The 16,792-nt window shown below is 48.2% G+C and overlaps 1 protein-coding gene across 12 annotated transcripts in view; it reads left to right on the top strand.

Annotated features, from left to right (window-relative positions):
- Positions 1–16,792, top strand: part of BIN1 (bridging integrator 1) — a 617,822-nt gene that overhangs the window by 419,662 nt on the left and 181,368 nt on the right. For 6 of the 12 annotated variants that reach the window (XM_078682096.1, XM_078682097.1, XM_078682099.1 and 3 more), the window contains one exon: positions 9,197–9,325. The exons of the other annotated variants lie outside the window; for them this stretch is intronic. In XM_078682096.1, coding sequence (XP_078538222.1) covers positions 9,197–9,325 — 129 coding nt within the window. The remainder of the gene's footprint in view (positions 1–9,196; positions 9,326–16,792) is intronic. 12 annotated transcript variants of the gene reach the window in all.

Here is a 16,792-nt window from a genome sequence, read left to right as displayed (position 1 = left end):
AAACCAGACACTATTGCCTGATACAAACGCTTTGGCCCTAGAGAATACATCCTCCAGTAATTTTAACACACATTACATTTCAGATTTAATTTCAGGATGCCTAAAAAAAGTGCTTTTGACCACTTGGAAGTATGATCCCCTAACACAATGATAAACCTATTTTGCTGGCAACATATTTCATGGTCTTAAGAAATCTATGCCCAAACTCTGCCAGAGATCATCTGGAAACCTCAATTTCTTCATTGATGATACTTTGCATTTCAAAATCTTAAATCTTGTAACTGTTTCTGCACCTGCCAAAGCTTCCCACTTTGCAATACACCTCATTGTCCCTGGCCCTTGGCCACAATTGTTTTTGTAATCTTTCTTTATTCGAAATCATACTAAGGTGACACTTGCGTGCTATGTTGGTCAACTTGGGCATGAGACAAACTTGTGGAAATACTTTTTTGCCAGATTATAGGCTAATAATTACCACAAATCATGGGTTACGGCAGCTCCTGGCAGGCGTTTTGCCTTGGGTTTTTGACAGTGCACCATAGCAGCAACAGCAAAGAAGCACAATGTTTGGGCATGTGAATGGAGAAGATATGCCTGATGCTGCACTGGTTCACAGTAATAGAAAAGGACATGGCTGTGTCACTTCTGTGCCATGCAGTTCCTCAGATCGGCTGCTCCACTGCTCCCTGAACCCCCAGACAGAGCAGCTTGAAAAGACTCTTGAAAGATGTACCCTGGAGGGTGGAGCAGGTACTATAGTCACTCCATTTGTAAACAGCATTTTTAATAAATGCCTTAGTTCTTCCAAGTACCTTTGAAAAATTCTGAACATATAACTTTTCCCTTTCATTCTAAAAACCTACATAATATTGAGATGTCTAAGGGACTCAAACCTGTGATCTGTAATTCAGCGAAAAACCAATGCAAGACATTTAAGAGACCTGTCCGTGAGCTGGTGGCGCTACAGTGCTTGTGTACGACACATGTTTGCCCTCGTTATAAGACACATTTTTGACCTTGTTATAAGATACATGTTTGACCTCGTTACAAGACACATATGTTTGACCTTGTAATAAGGCACATACGTTTGACTTTATGAAGCGTGCTGTCCCTTTGTACCACAGTGCTTGCCTTGATTGCATGTGAATAAGATATGGGCTTGATCTGAAATTCCGGTCTTCAACAAGCAAAGGAGTCGCTCTGACCCAACCAGCAGCTGAGGCTTGGACAGCCGTGGCAGCCTCTCTCCGGGTTATGTCCATGCTTTGGTTCACACTTCCACGTGTCTTGTTCTCTTCATGATTGTAAGGTAGCACATGTCATCTATGACATTACCTCCTCGTTAGTCTTCCTCGCCACATGACTAACAAAGTGAGCAGCAGCTCCACACCAGAACCCTCCAAAGAAAAAAGTCAGCCTCCCATGCCTCCCATCCCTTCCCAATATGGTCGACCCATTACACCCCTGACCTCGAGGCGGGCCGGCCCAACCCATCAGCCTGTTTTTTAGGTCTCGCCTCTCAATGCGCATGCGCATTGAGTGGAGCGAGACTATAGGGGCTTAAACAGACCTTACCTAGACTGGCGATTTGATGCTGTGCCCGTGCGCTTTTAGGTCAATGCGTAAGCGCATTGACCTAAAATGCACGTGCACAGCATCAAATCGCCAGCCATCTGTTGCCCAGCTTGGTGCCGCTCCACCCCCTGCCGGATCAAAGGCTTTTCACGGCCGGCCGGCCGGCAGTGCTTTGTTTCATGCCGGATCAAAGGCTTTCACGGCCGGCCGGCCGGCCGTGCTTTCAGTTTCCCGGGTTTCTGTGTTACTACTTTTCACTGGACTTCTCGTCATGCTTTATTTTTCCTGCCCATCTTGTTTAGTTCTGCGCACGTTTACTCTTCAGATGCGCCTTCAGGTAGGTGGTTCCTGCTGTAGCGGGAGCTGGGGTCTTTGGTTGGTGGTCCTGCGCTAGCGGGCTCTGTGGATTTTGGACCTCCCCCCTTCCTTCCCCCGGTCTCTTCTGGGACCGGCTAGGCTCTGCCTTAGTGGGCCAGGGTTCAATAGGGGGGGGGCGAGCGGGGTGGTCTGGGGCTCTGCTGTGCCTGCTCCCTGCGACCCCACGCCTCGCACTGTCATGTTCATAGTACCTCTGTCTCACCGGTGCTCTTCCGCATTGTTCGTGTGTCTTTCAGTTTTGGCTGTGACGCGGTTAGTTGTTGTTTAATTTTTTCCCGGTAGGTGCGTTGAGCTCCTGTAGCGGTGCTTCTACTTGGGGGTTCCCGGTGGGCTCTTGCCCCCTTCTAACTGTCCCTGCACTGGTTTTCGGTGTGACGGGGTGCCGCTTTCATCGGGTTTACACTGCGGAGTAATTTGTTGGCAGTGTATTCTTTCAGTTTCCCCGTGTACCCCTGCCCTGTTGCGGGGGTGGGTCTGCATCGAGCGGCCCGTTTCCGCGGCCGTGCCCCCATGTGCACCCCGGCCTTTGTACGGCCTGCGCTGTCAGCCCCGTGGGGCTGGCCTCCGAGCTCTCCCCCAGCAGCTCAGCTCGTTCGGCGCTCTGGCCTCGGTCCCCTGAGGCAGGGTTCGAGACCTCCCCCCTGCTGGGTCCCGCTTTTCACAGACTCTTTCGTCCTGGGCGGGTGCAGTCCTCGGCGCTGCCTGGGGATTCCGCACGGCGGGAAATGGCTTGCTGCCTCCGGCTTCGGTCTGTCCTGCGGGAGTTTGGCGGGAGTCGACTACGTGGCCGGGTGCCGCTTCTTCCCGCGTTTCTTTCCCGACCTCTGTCGGGCGGGACCGGGCTGTTTGCTCTTGTGAGCCTCCATGTTTCTGCTCCTTGCCTCGGACCGGGGGCGGGGCCGGGCGCCTCCGGCTTCACTTCGGAGGTTCATGTGAGTCAGCAAGTGACTGGTTACAGCCATTGCCAGTTCGTGGATCCGGCATATGGTAAGGACTTATATTAATTTGTGTGCTATTTCAGTGTTCGTTTGAAAATGCTTGCACGCTGTTCTGTAAATAATGTCACTGATGTGATATCTGTTGGGGACATTTATTTGTACTTTTCGTCGCCAGGGGTCTGTGTATGTGTTTATTTACATTTCCGCCCCGGTTGCGGATTCCGGTTTCCCTCCATGTTTTCACGGGTTGGTTGGGGGGGCGTGTCCTTTAGGCTCGATCGGTCTCCCTTGTTCTGTCCGGCTCTCCCTGCGCTCACGGGCTCTTTGCGGGGTTTATGTTGAGGTGCGGATGTACTTGGTTGGGGCCTCTGTTCATGGTCATTGTCACAGGTTCAGTTCTCGTCTGGGCCGCTCGGTTGAGCGTGGTCCTGTGGGTGTACACATCTTTCGGTGCCGGCATGCCCTTTGGGGTGTGGGTGCTCCTGGTTTTCCCTGTTAAGCGTGCGCTGCTTGTCGCGTTTTGGGTCCTTTCTGGTATGTTTTTTTTCTGCGATTGCCGTGTGGGGTTCTGTGGAGTGGTCATCCGCTCTTTCTTTTGGGGAAGTGGTGTGGTGCAGCGGCCAGCGCAACTGGCGCTGGAACCCAGGGCCTCGCGGTTCGATACCCAATGGTGGCTGATCAGCCCAGCACAATGTGTCTCTGGGCAATAGCTGGCTTACTCTTCCCGAGAGCCCCCAGCGCCTTGACGCCTTCGGGTTTTTGTTAACAACCTGTAGTTTTGCCATCACTAGGCTATTGGTCACTCTTGTGGCATCCTCTTGCCTGGTGGGGTGTGTGTTCCTGGCCTAGTGTGTTGCGAGCATTGTCCTGCGGTTCCTCCGTACTGTATGCTGTCGCACTCAGTGGGGGAGCATTTGACTGCTGATCAAGAGGTCCCCCTCCGAGGTTTCGTTCTTGGACCCTTTTCCTTTCCGTTGGGTACCCTCTCTAGGTTTGAGGTTTCCGAGGGCTACGGTATGTCTTATGGGGCCGGGCCGCTGTCTGCCCCTGCCCGTCCTTCCACGAGCTGCTTCTGTGGTCTCTGGGTAGTCTGGCCTTTTCTTTTCCAGTCCATTGCGGTTGTGTCCCCGGTTGCCTGTCTCGATTGGCAGCCTTGCATTACCCTCCCGGTCGTGTTTTCCTCGCATCCTGGGGGTTGGGGGCTCTGCTTGGGGGACCTTTTCCGTGGCCGGGTCTGATGGCACGGTGGTCTCATGCGTCCGCTGTTGAGGCTTGTGTTTGTCCTCGTGGTCGCAGGTTCTTCTCCTGGCGGGTCTACTGTCTTTTCCTCCATCTGGGGGCGATATTATGAGTTCCTTTCAACTGGGTGACCGTTGCCTCCTGTGATTCAGCCCCTTGAGGCCCTTTGGTGATTCGTGAGCTTTTCACTTACACGTTATGTTTCGCCTCTGCTGGGTCGCCGCCGGTTGTCGGTTGTTGGGCTGTTGCTCTGTAGTGGGTCTCCTCCCTTGGGTGGCTGTCCCCCTTCGTCTGTTTTTTTTGTGGCCCCCGCTCTTCCTGTCCAGGTTGTTCCCCTAGTTGGGGCCCTCCACAGGGAGTGTTTTGGGCGCCTTTGTGTCTTGCGGTGCTTTCACCATCTGTCCGTTGGGGATCCTCCCCTGTCAGTTGGTCTCTGTGCCCTGTGGGCCTTCCCGTCTCTGCCTGTTCCCATGGGTGTCCCTTTTTCTTGCCCGGTGGCTCCCTTCCCACCCTGTCTGCGAGTGGGTCAAGTGGTCTTTCTGTTCTGGTTTCCCCTTCCTGGTTGTTGGCGGCCTTTGCTTCCTCTCTGTTGACACCCTCTCGGGTGTCTTCTGTGCCCATCTATGGCTGGCTGCTGCAGCCTTTTTGGTACTATGCCTTGCCTTTGGTCATGCCTCCCATCCTTGGTCTTCCTTGGTCTCGTGGCCTTTTTGCCCTGTGTGCATCTGCCCTCCTCTGCTCTGGGTTGTTGGCCTGATCTGGACTGGTTTGCGCCTTGGTGTGTCGCAGCCTGGGTCTTCCTGGATTTGGGCTGCCTCTCCTTTGGGGTCCGTGTCCTTTCTGGGTGCAGGGGGTCTTTGCCTCCCTTTGGGGCGTGTGGGGGTTCCTGGTCGATGCCGGGTCGGTTGGTCGGCTTTCTGTCGCCCATTCCTTGGCGTCTCTGGAATTTGCCCCGGCCCTGTGGGTGCTTCTGGTTGCTCTCCTGGGCGGTTTCTCCCCTGCTTCGTGCTCCGGGGTGTTTGCGGGGTTCGCCCCTGTTGACCTTTTGGCGCTATGGTGCTGTCCTTGCCTGGGTCTCTTTTCTTCTGGCTCCGGCCGTACCGCCCTGTCAGCTCATGTTCTCGTCTGCTCTCCTACGGTACTGTGGGTCGGTCCTCTTGGTGCCTGGATAGTGGTTCTCCTCGGGCTACCGGCTTTGCACTTTCCTGGGGTCCTTTTACTTCCAGGGGTTCTGGGTCTAAGGACTCTCTGGACTGGCCAGGGTTTTTGTCTGGTTGGTGGTGCTCGCCTGAGTGCGTCTCCATTGGCGTCCACTGCTGCGATGGTTGGCTTGGGCAATGTTACTCTTTGGTCCGTGTTGGGCCTATGTGGACGCAGGTTTCGTGTCCTGCCCCTTCTTTCTGGCTTTCCCTTGCTGGTTTTTGTTTCTGGCTGTGCTGTTGGGAGCCCGGTGGTGCTACTCCCAGTTCTCTTCTCCCTGGCGGGGCCCTGCGCTTTCGGTGTGGCTTTGTGTCCTTGTTTTTTTGTCCCTGGTTTTGAAGTTCCGGGGCCTGTTTGCTCGGTGGCTCTCTGGGAGTGTTGACATGGCTTGGGCTTGTTTCGCCATGTTTCTCCTGGGTGCTCGGTGTGGCGGCTCGCTTCCTTCTTGTGGGGCGTTCCTGGGACTGCTGTCTCGGCCCGCCGCGCTGCGTGTCCCTTCCTTCGGGCTCTGTGTTTTTTCTTCTGCTTAGGGTCCTCTGGGTGAGTCCCTGTGGCCTAGTGGTTGTGTTCTTATACTCTTCCCCTCAAAGTTGAATGTTCAATTCCAGGTGTTTTCGATGTTTCTTTTTCCTCATGTACAGAGATAGGCACCTCTGATTGCTTTTAATGGCCATTCGATTCCTTTCTGGTAGCTTGGCCTGGTCCTTTCCGCCCTACGGCCTCCGTGGGCGAGCCTCTGGGCCTTCTGCCTTTCTCGGTTGGCTGGTTGGGTTCCCTTGGCCCGGTCTCTTCAGTGTCATTTCCGGCTCCTTCCTGGTTCTTTTTTTCTTTGTGCCTGCCTCTGTTCTCTCGTAGTCATGATCCTTTCCGGGGGTCCCTTTTATGTTGGCCTCCCTTGCAGTGTTGCTGTGTTTGTCGGACTGCGTCTCTCTTGCTGCGGTGGCTTTTTGTTGGTCGCTGTGGTGGGGTTGCCCTCTGTGTCATGGGCTCTTGCCCCTCCCTCTCACTTTTGGCTGTCTGTTGGGCTGTCTTGGTGGGTTGCTGCTTTCTCTTCTGGGGCCTGTTGCTGTTGGCTCTGTGCAGTCTGGTGCCGTGCTTTCTCTGTCCTCCTTCGGTCTTTCCTGGGGGCACCTTTTCTGGCAGCACTCTGTGTCTCGGGGGTCCGGGTTTTCGGCCCTTCCGTTGTCTTTCAGTCCTGGGCTGGTTCTTCTGGCTCGTGGTTGCCTCTCTTTGGTGGTTCTTCCGCTCATCTGGCCTGTTTGGTTTGTCCTCTTCTGTGGGGGTCCCATTCTGGTCCGTTGGTTTCTTGTGAGTTTCCATGAAGCCGCTTGGCTTTGGTATGTGCTCACTTTGTTAGTCATGTGGCGAGGAAGACTAACATGGAGGTAATACCCTGATTACTTACCGGTAATCTTCATTACTCTGAGTATAGTCTTCCTCGCCACATGAGTTCCCATCCCCCCATCTGTCTGGCTATCGGCTTCAAATTTATGCTTGATAGTTTCAGGCTGATGGGTTGGGCCGGCCCTCCTCTTATAGAGTTCAGGGGTGTAATGGGTCGGCCATATTGGGAAGGGATGGAAGGCATGGAAGGCTGACTTTTTGCTTTGGAGGGTTCTGGTGTGGAGCTGAAGCTCACTTTGTTAGTCATGTGGCGAGGAAGACCATACTCTGAGTAATGAAGATTACCGGTAAGTAATCGGGGCATTCACAGTGAAGTGCTTCGTGGCCTGATACAAAATGATATTGGCCCTGTATCAAGCCAATAGCTCGATGTTCCTAAGCCAAAGAAGCCAACGCCTGAAGCAGGCTGACTGGCTGCTGCTTAAAGTAAGTATAGCATTTATTATGTGCGCCGTGGATGGTGCAAGCACCCTAACAGGTCTAACCTAAAAAAAGGAAAATAAAATGCTAAATTGTTTTCAATGGTAGCAGTAAGTTTCAGAAACGGAGCTGGGAAAGGCACAACATTCTACGTTTTGACAATAATACTCTAGTTTAATACGTCTGACTTTTTTCTATCTAATGTATACAGTATGTATGTCGCCATGGCCCATTAATGCTTAGGCAAAAAATGCTCTAAAGTGTAGCTTTTTTATCGATAATTTTTGTGTGTTTCAAAATGTTGATATCCATTGCACTGTATCAATTCGAATTTGGTTTTGCAAGAAGTAAACGGCATACGACCCTCGTAAATTCTTTTAGTAGCTGGCGTCTGACATTTGTGGGATTACTTTTTTATTTCTACATTTACTGTTTCTTCTGTATGTATACATGCCCACGTTGTTGCTGTATCTTCCAAATTGGATTGTTTTTAAAGAACTGCGAAGCCAGGTATTCACCCGATTGTTTTTTGCGTGTACTTGTGCAACGCAGTGGAAAGCAAAATCGTTCCCAAGCTGTTAACCTCACAGATGAAGTAAGGTTTTTTTGGCATAGGAGACCAAGATACTAAAATGGATTGATCAAGCTGGACGCTATTGGGATACGTTGCTTTACTTGTTTACACTTATCTCAAACAGCCAGGTACTACCAGCGTCCGCGCCGGTGGCCCAGTACATACAGATGTAGCCAGCTGTGGCAACAAAGGATGGGTGCCTCCCTCTCCTTTTACTCAATGGTTCCGTGCCCTGCACATGTTGCATCTGTCCTCTGCTTTATGCCCTCTCCTGACTCTCAAGACAGGTGCAGTGGCTGGATCATGAAGCTGCGAGCTGTACTGTGGTGGCTATAAACATTTATTTTAGGAGGCCATGGGTCATTAACGTGCTGTATACTTCCGCATTGCAACCGTGAGGTTCGGTGCTCAAGAGAAGGTGTGCTCCTGTGGGAGTTAGAGAGAGGAATGACAGAGGCAGCAGTGAGTATGCGACTACAAGGGCGAGGACCAGCCTGCACCTCCCATCATTCACTCTCCTACCGTGGAAGTCTGCACACTTACAGACATGAGCAGTCTGAAACCCAGCAACTGCTAGAGTGAGCGGGTTGGAGAGAAACCAGCTGTCATGAAAGAGACTCCATTCAGCGCCCCACTAGAGCTCATTGATCTAATGCCCTGTACTTTTTGCGCTGTAAGATCAGCTTGCATTAATATGGAGATGTCATCTAGATACTTTACCACAATAACTACTATGTATTAGCCAACCTACAGGCGAGCTTTCAGAATAGACCTTTTGCACAGTCTTTTTGGAAGGGTTAACCAGTTGAAATGCCTTCATGTTCCATAGGTAGATCTCTCGGGAAATACAGAACTTGCTACCCGCACCAGCCTCAAAATAAGGATGAAGGTATAAGCAGACACTAGTTTATAAGCGGCATTTCCTGCCCAGATGAAGTATAGTAGCAACTGAAGTTCGCCAGCAGATTCCTTTTTCGTATGTCCGCCAACAGGAGTGAGGGTGGTGGCCATCTTACATAGAGAGGGGAACATGGAAATGCATTTTGATATAAGTTGAAGAGTTGCTCTTGGGTTCCTGACCTCTCTCAGCTTCTAGGCAGGTTGGTGATGCTGAGGCATGAAAGGCTGTGCTTGATTTCAATAACTACAGCACCAGCGAGGAGGTCAGCGCTGTGGTGCCCTGTGAAATTTGTACTGTTAATTAAGTACTCAGATGTTTTGTTGCCACCAATCTCCCAACTTACCTCCAGAAATGCTGAAATGTGTGTGTTTTATGTGTTAATAACCAAATAATTGTGTTTCATTCCTCTGCACAGAGACCATGCACCCTGCTGCCATGTATGAACTGTGAACCCTTGTTTGACGATTTGTACCTGACCCTCTGTTCCCTGGTGTTGCTGACTGGTTTTGTCTCTCTGTTTCTCTCCTGGTGTGGGTATGGCTTTGGTCCTGTTTTGCTTGCATGTAGCTGAGAAAAGGTCCGCCAGTCCCGCCGCCTCCCAAACTCACCCCGTGCAAGGACTTCCAGCAGGAGAACATCCTCAGCCTGTTTGATGACAATTTTGTGCCCGAGATAAGTGTGACAACCCCATCTCAGGTTAGCTGCTCCTTCTGTCATTCTGACATCAGTTCTCCACCACCATTCACTGACCCGCATTGCTCTACTCCCCGTGCAGAGGTGTCACTCCACAGAGCCGCCACACGGTGTGCTGGTTAGATGGAAGGTTGTTGGAAAGCCTAACCGCTCAGAGTTGTGCTAAGAGCACTGGAGGAATGATGTATATTAGGTTTGATGCTTGAGGTTTTGAATATTGTACGCCTAAAAGTACATTTTTTTTATTGCCCCCCCGCCCCCAAAAAAGCTTAAATGGCACCAGTCAACAAGCTGATGAGCTATTTCTGGAGGTGTAGTTATAGAGGTGTGTGTGCTTCCCCTTGAAAACATTTGAAATACATACAGTTGTTCATCTCTGGAAAGGGTGAAATGTAGCGCAGTAGCTCGCAAACTCAGTGGCTGGAAAAGCAGACCATTTTTAACAGAGCTGTAGACTAGATATGCTGATTGTGTGAATGCCAGGGGTTGACCTTACCTGGAGGTGTCTTTCCTAACTCAAGTGGAAGAAGCAATTCCTCCAAAGCCATGTAGAGTTGAACTGGCAGGAACACATGCAGGCGACTGCTCAGTTTTTTTATTTTCATGGTGATCGGGCCCTCATGTGACACCTCTGCAGGGCTTCTCTGTGACACCCTTCACTTTGACTCCTCTGACGCAGCCCAAGGTCTCTGGCTTCTTTCACATGGGCGAAATGAGATGTTCAAGCACATACCCCAGAGTCTTAATGTGGCTGAAGAAAATGACTGGCTGGTCTGCCATTGCATAGCCCACCACCTGCAGACATAAACTATGCTTCTGAAATGTTCTTCCTAGAGCAGATGCATTCTGTCATATTGTAAATTATATTTCTTGGCATTCCTATCTCTCTGGACGACCAGTGGGGCTGTAAATCAGTTGGCGGTAACTGAAGAGTTTTGCCTCTGCCAGGTTGGCTTCTTAGCAAATAGTGGCACTGAGTGTGATAATATGAAAGAAGCCACAGACCACCGAGCTGCGTCACCTCCCTGTCTGTGCTTACTGTCTCTGTCTGCTTTCTGTTTGCACCTCTCTGTCATCCCCCCTCAGTCTAACCTTTGACATTGACTTCTGCTCGGACTATATTTCTGCAGCCACCAATAGTGTGCTTGCATGCTCCATCTGCGTGCACTTATAGGATACAGTGGAATGCCACAAACATTTGTATAGCCATCACCATTTCAACACAATTTGGTTATTGCATCTGTTACGAGCATGGCTAATGAAACATATCCTTGTCCCGGGTATTGAAAAACACACAGCTTCTGGTTATATCAAAATACAGCATTACTTCCTTCCATCAGAACAGCCGAGCCTATGGCGATGCATCGATCAGCACGTTGACCAAGACTAGTTTTAAAGGGTCCATCCAGGGAGTGATGTCACGGTAGTTCTCAAAACCCCAACATACTTCGTCAAATAAAGTGACATTCTAGAATGTTTATTGCTGGGGATTGTTAGTGATGCAGGACTGAGTAAGAAGAACTGTTTTTCTCTTTACTGTGTGGTCCCTTTACAGGACTACATTAGATTGTCCCTGGAGATTATTTATGGTGATAAGTTCACGTGACTTCTAGACTGATGTAAGCCATTATGGGAGCCTCTTACACTACTGCCACGTATAGCATCAGACTTTTTCAGATAAGTGTTGAAATAGGTGTACCAGAGCAATGGCAACAAAAGGGCATATTCAGCACATCATTAAAAACTCATTATAAATGCTAATTGAAATGTGCAAACAAAACAGGCAGATTCTTGCGCGCCTGCAATTATTGAAAAGTAAGTTTACGTGTAAATGTTCAAAGCAGTGTGAGAAAGGGATTTTGCTTTATTACAATTCCTTATTTTTATAGAACAGATCTGTAGACCGCTTGCAAGGACTAATAGGCCTCATATATACAACCAAATGTAGAGCACACCTCAATCTACATTGTACTTTAGAACCATTTTGATTGATGACCACGAAAGGGCCAGGCCCATAAGTTCTGGACCTATTCTAGAATCACAATGCAATGGTTCTTTTTTTAGCAAAAACAACAGTTGATGGACAGAATGCAGAACAATGTCATACATTCACCCCATTACAGTGATCTGGGCCTAAATCCATCGGTTTTTTTTCTCACCACACCACCCCAGTTAAGACATGGCCATATGCAAATCAGCCTTGACCCTGTGCCTCATGGGAACAGTTCAGTCCGAACTGCCAAGCCATGTCTTTCCTGGACCGGATTCAAGCATCCTAGGACTGGTTTCTGGCTATCAGCCGTCTTCAGCCAGGTTAGCTTGACTCCAGTGGTGTGGAGAGCACGGGACTCACGTCTGAGCATTCCCGTCCCACTCTGGGTGATCAATGCAAAAACAACAGCATGAAAGCGTTAAGGGGAGAAAGTCGTTAATATTGTCAATCAATTCAACAGGAATTTCTCTGGACGAATAGTACTCATAGACAACTGCGTAAGGTAAGTTAATTTATTACAAAGCCAAAAACAACTGGACATCTAGACACCTCAAGAAGAGAATGTAGAAGTACATTGGAATCAGCCTAAAGCCAAACCTGTGCATCCAGTTTAAACGGTGCAGCATAAACGAAACAATTCAATAAGCAGGATACAGAGGATCAGAAAGCAGAAGTCCAAATTGCCCTTCATCGAGGGTTGATGAATATAAAGTATTAATCTATCCATACCCTAGCACTAAGATGACGCCCCCTACTTAAGCATCTTCAGGAAAAGGAATAAAAGGTGTCGGCATGTGGAGTCTTCTTCCTAAGAAGTCTCTCTTCCATCGATGGGTCACATAGAATAAAACTTTTGAGACAGAGCTGTTCTAAAGTGCGCTCTCCCCGAAGGCAGAATGAGAAGTCTTTCCCTACTCCTAACAAAACAATATGAAGCGATGGCGTGACCTGCAAAAGATCTTGGTCATTTGCAGGTCACGCCATCCGCTCTGGGTACCATCTTAAAGGTTGTTTTCCATGGGACAACTGTGTTTTTCTTCTCACCACATTTGTCCTTGGTTCCCAAGCCTTCTCCTGTGCGAAGGACAACGGCCTTCGGTTATCGATACCGATGCAACTTTTTCTCTCCTTGCCTGACTAATAAAACCAATACATTATTCTACCTTATGAGCGCTTCTTTCACCTGCAACACAAAATGTGAGATAGAACAATTTCCACAACACACATGAAATTCAAACTGTTAATTCTAAAGCGAGTGCTTCCAGGGACCTGCATTTCAGGCCTACAAGATTTGGCTACATGAGGAAATAACGTGGGAGCTTTCCTGAACTGCATAGGAATATATGAGGCACATTTAATTAATGCATTTGCCTACATTAAAATGACATGATTAATAAACACATGTAATAAATGAATGATGGTCAGTAACTCAACACAAACTCTTCACATTTATGTTTTCTGCTAGTCACATTCACTTTAACAGTGCCCACTCCAAAATGGTCTCCTCTGGATCCTTTACTAATGTCTATTTGGGTAAACACTTCATTTGGTTAGAGCATCTTAGTTTGCTATGTTACCCCAAGAATTGCCCCATTATGTTTGTTGCCACTCTGCAGGTGCTTAGGTGCTGCCAGAGTCCCTGTGCTATTGAAGCTTCTTACTAAACTTTGGTTCTCATAATGCCTCTTATTCACTCATATGTGCTGTAGCACTAAAGCTAATCCCGTTTTGCCTGGGAGGTGAAGATCACCACCTTTATGGGATCACTTCTGCCATTTTTATGGCTGACTTTGATAGTGGATGAGTTCATGAGATTTCATCTGAACATTCATCTTCACAAACATTTGAGAATGAGTTGAAGTTGTGGGATCCCTCAAAACCACCCGTAAGAAGTGACCTTAGACCTATGGCCAGGTGAGCCATTCCCCAATAAACTAAATTACCTAGGGCCCCAAAAAATAGCGCTGGTGCAGATCTTCACCAAGAAGTTCTCTGTAAAAGTGCAGTCAGCGACTTCCCAAAAGTAAAAAAGTAAATGTTAAGCGCCCCATGGCTCCACCCACGAGTTTCATGTGAAGGGAGCATATGGTCGTGGAACCTGGGAGACTGAGCTCTACCCAACATGGGGAATGATGATGAAATTGGAGTGACAAATTGCACTGTGTACGTGGCCCAATACAGTTGCCCCAATATGCAAGAGTATTTATTTATTTTGAGAGTTTTATATAGCAGCCCTTGAATATATTGCAGGAGGGTTAGTGTCATTCACAGCGCTCTTTGATCCCTGTGAGAAGGTTCGTGTCACTTCACCTAATCAAATGTTTGCTGAAGAACAGAGGTATTCTGTGACCTTGGCCCATGTACGTAGTTGAGTTTGTCTTTCACAGTATATTTCCAAAGAATGTATATCTCAGCAGATTGCCATTTTCCAGGAATTTCTAACTATTGTGCTCGGGGAAAAGGTTCCCCCCCGGGAAATGGATGGAAATATTAGCAGCAGCAATGGTACATGAAGAGCTTGTTGAATGATGACCGCATATCTTCAGTTCTTTATTCAAAGAGGATATTGAAATGATCCTTACAAGTAATAATTCAGCATTTGGTAAGTTTGCCAAAGTCAAACACTCTTTGTGTTTTGTTCCCTTTTTGATAACCGTTACAGGCTATCCCTAATGTGGTGGGTGTCTGCAGCTGCTTAGCAAGTGACGTCTATAGGCGAGTTTCACATCACATGGCCTGACTTCTTGATGACAAATGTACAAAAAAGTGACCGTAGGAGTAGAACAAGCTGTCCCAGCAGACAACCCAGAGTTCAAAATGCCAGGTCCAATTAGTTTGAGTTGATGAGCTTTGCTTCCTCTAGTGTTCCTAGAATGGCATGTCAGTGCACCATCAGTTGTGGTTAGCCCATTTATTCACCCCACCCTTCCTGCAGCCAGGCTACGCAACAAATCACAGCTACAGTCTTTGAATATTGAAGCATTCTACACCCCTGTAAAGTAATTTTCCGAGAATGTTTCTGTTTTGCACTCGTTACTGTAAAATCTGTGACACAAATGTTCTTACACTCAGGGGAGAACTGCCCATCTGAGGACCAGAAAATCACAGGCTGACCTCAAATCCACAAAGAAATAGTTGTATAATTCTGTACGTGAGCTAAAGTGCACCTGCCGAGATCTTGAGCCAATGATGGAAATAACTGCCAGATAAGGTATCAAGAAGCACAAGAGGGCGATTATTATAAAGCCATTAGGGTAACCTGAAAGGCCTACCTTGCCAAATGCATCAATAAAGCCTAAATCAAACAAGGAAGGTTTTGGACATTTCCAGTAAATGTCAAGGCTGGATGCCTTGAAAACACTTCTTTTGTGACGTTTTCCAAACTGTTAAGATCTCCTTTGATTTTTTGAACTCCACAATCCTTGATTGCAGTAACCGTGAACGGTCATCTTACCCTCGTGTAGCCTCTGATGCTGTCGCACTCCCAGTGACCCAAGAGGAGGTAACAAGGTTCACACAAGTGAATGCCCCCAGCCCGCCTGCAGATCCCTGTGGCGTGGCATACATGGAGAACGGCCACTGTCCCTTCTCTTTATTTATTTTATATATTTTATATAGCGCTAGCTTAACCCGTAAGTATCCGAGCGCTTTACATACACACAGTAAACAGTGGACGGACATTACATTACATAGTAGGCCGGCAGTAAGGAAGCAAAACCACAGAAACAAAAAATACAGCATGGGCAATAAATATGTAGTGCAGCGGAGGAGGAGAGAGCAATAATAGAAAAGGCGAGAGTGACATAATCTGGTCACCCACTATCCATGAATGTCCAGAGAGAGAGGAGATAACTCGGATAAAGAAGACTAGCTTAGTTGACGTTGGTCATGAAAGTATTTGTTTAGGAGATGGAGTTTCAGGTCCATTTTGAAACAGGAGAAGGAGGGGGTGCATCTGAGGACTCCAGGGAGAGGGTTCCATATCCTGGGAGCGTTGCCCGAGAATGATCGGTATTGGGTGGTTTTCTTTTTCAATTTCGGAGGAATAAGAAGGAGTGAGTTGGAGCTTCTGAGTGATCTGGATTGACCTGCTCTACTCAGTTTATTATTTAAGTAGTTTGGGTCAGGAGAGTGAAGGGTCTTGTGAGTGATGCAGGCCAATTTATAGATACATCTCCCTTCCATGGGAAGCCAATTTAGGCAGTTGAGAGCTGGAGTGATGTGTTCAAATCTTTTAACTCAAGATACGATTCGAGCAGGCATGTTCAGCACTGCTCTTAGAGGGGCAAGGTGAGCTTTCGGTGTCCCTGTAAGGATGGCATTCCCGTGGTCTATTTTAGAGAGAACTAGGGATTGGACTACTGTCTTGAGGTCATCGTGGGGTAGAAAAGGTTTCAGTTTCTTGAGGTGTTTTTGAGAGAAGAGAGCACTTTTTGCAGAGTTTTTGATGTGAGCCTCCATTGATAAGTTCTTGTCAAGGGTGATGCCTAGAGACTTAACGGAGTTGGATAGGGTAAGGGGGCAGTGTAGGGCTACCAGATTCTTGAGCCAGTCTTGGATTGGACGATGGTTTCTTTTTGGAGAGAATAGGATTAGTCCTGTTTTGTCTGGGTTGAGCTTTAAGTGGTTAACGTAGACCCAAGTTTGGATCTCGGTTAGGGTGGTATTGAGGAGTTGGATGTCGATGGGAGACTTGATCCTGAAATAGATTTGGGTGTCGTCCGCGTAAAGGTGGTAGTACACTCTGGCTTTTTTCAATATGATTGTCAGGGGCTCCATGAAGAGATTGAAGAGGGACGGGGAGAGGATTGAGCCTTGTTGGACTCCAAGTATGACTTTAGTTGGCTTTGAGATACAGGAGTTAATTTTAATTTGTTGCGAGCAGTGTTGAAGGAAGGAGGTGAACCATTTTAGTATTGTGCCATTAATGCCTGACCGTTTCGACAGGGTCTCCAAGAGGGCTGGATGGTTTACTGTGTCGAAAGCCGCAGATAGGTCAATAAGGATGAGTACGCAGGCTTCACCTTCGTCTAGGGCCTTGTGAATGTCGTTGGCGACGTTGAGCATAACAGTTTCCGTGCTACAGCCTTTTCTGAAACCAGATTGAAAGGCATCAAGGAGGTTGAACTCATCAATGTGCTTATTGAGTTGGAGAAGAACACATTTCGCCAATGTTTTTGCAAGAAATGGGAGGTTAGAGATAGGTCTGAGGTTGTTAATATCATTAGGGTCAGCCCCAGGTTTCTTGAGAATGGGTGTTATTTGTCCTAGTTGAAGGGAGTCTGGGACACAGCCTGAGGTGAGAGAGGCGTTGATGATTTTTGTCCAGAAAGGGAGAATGGTGTGGTTGAGTTCTTTTATGACTGTGGAAGGGAGGGGTTCCATGGAGGGGAGGAAGGTTTTAGGTTGGAAATTATATTGAAGTCCTCGTTTACCGACATTAGCTCAAAGTCGGACCAATGTGCATTGTTTTTTAG

Source organism: Lissotriton helveticus, chromosome 3_1 (assembly GCF_964261635.1).
Source record: "Lissotriton helveticus chromosome 3_1, aLisHel1.1, whole genome shotgun sequence".
In the NCBI taxonomy this organism is placed as follows: Eukaryota; Metazoa; Chordata; class Amphibia; order Caudata; family Salamandridae; genus Lissotriton; species Lissotriton helveticus.
Note: the sequence above shows the minus strand (reverse complement) of the source record. Positions and strands in the feature narration are given on the sequence as shown.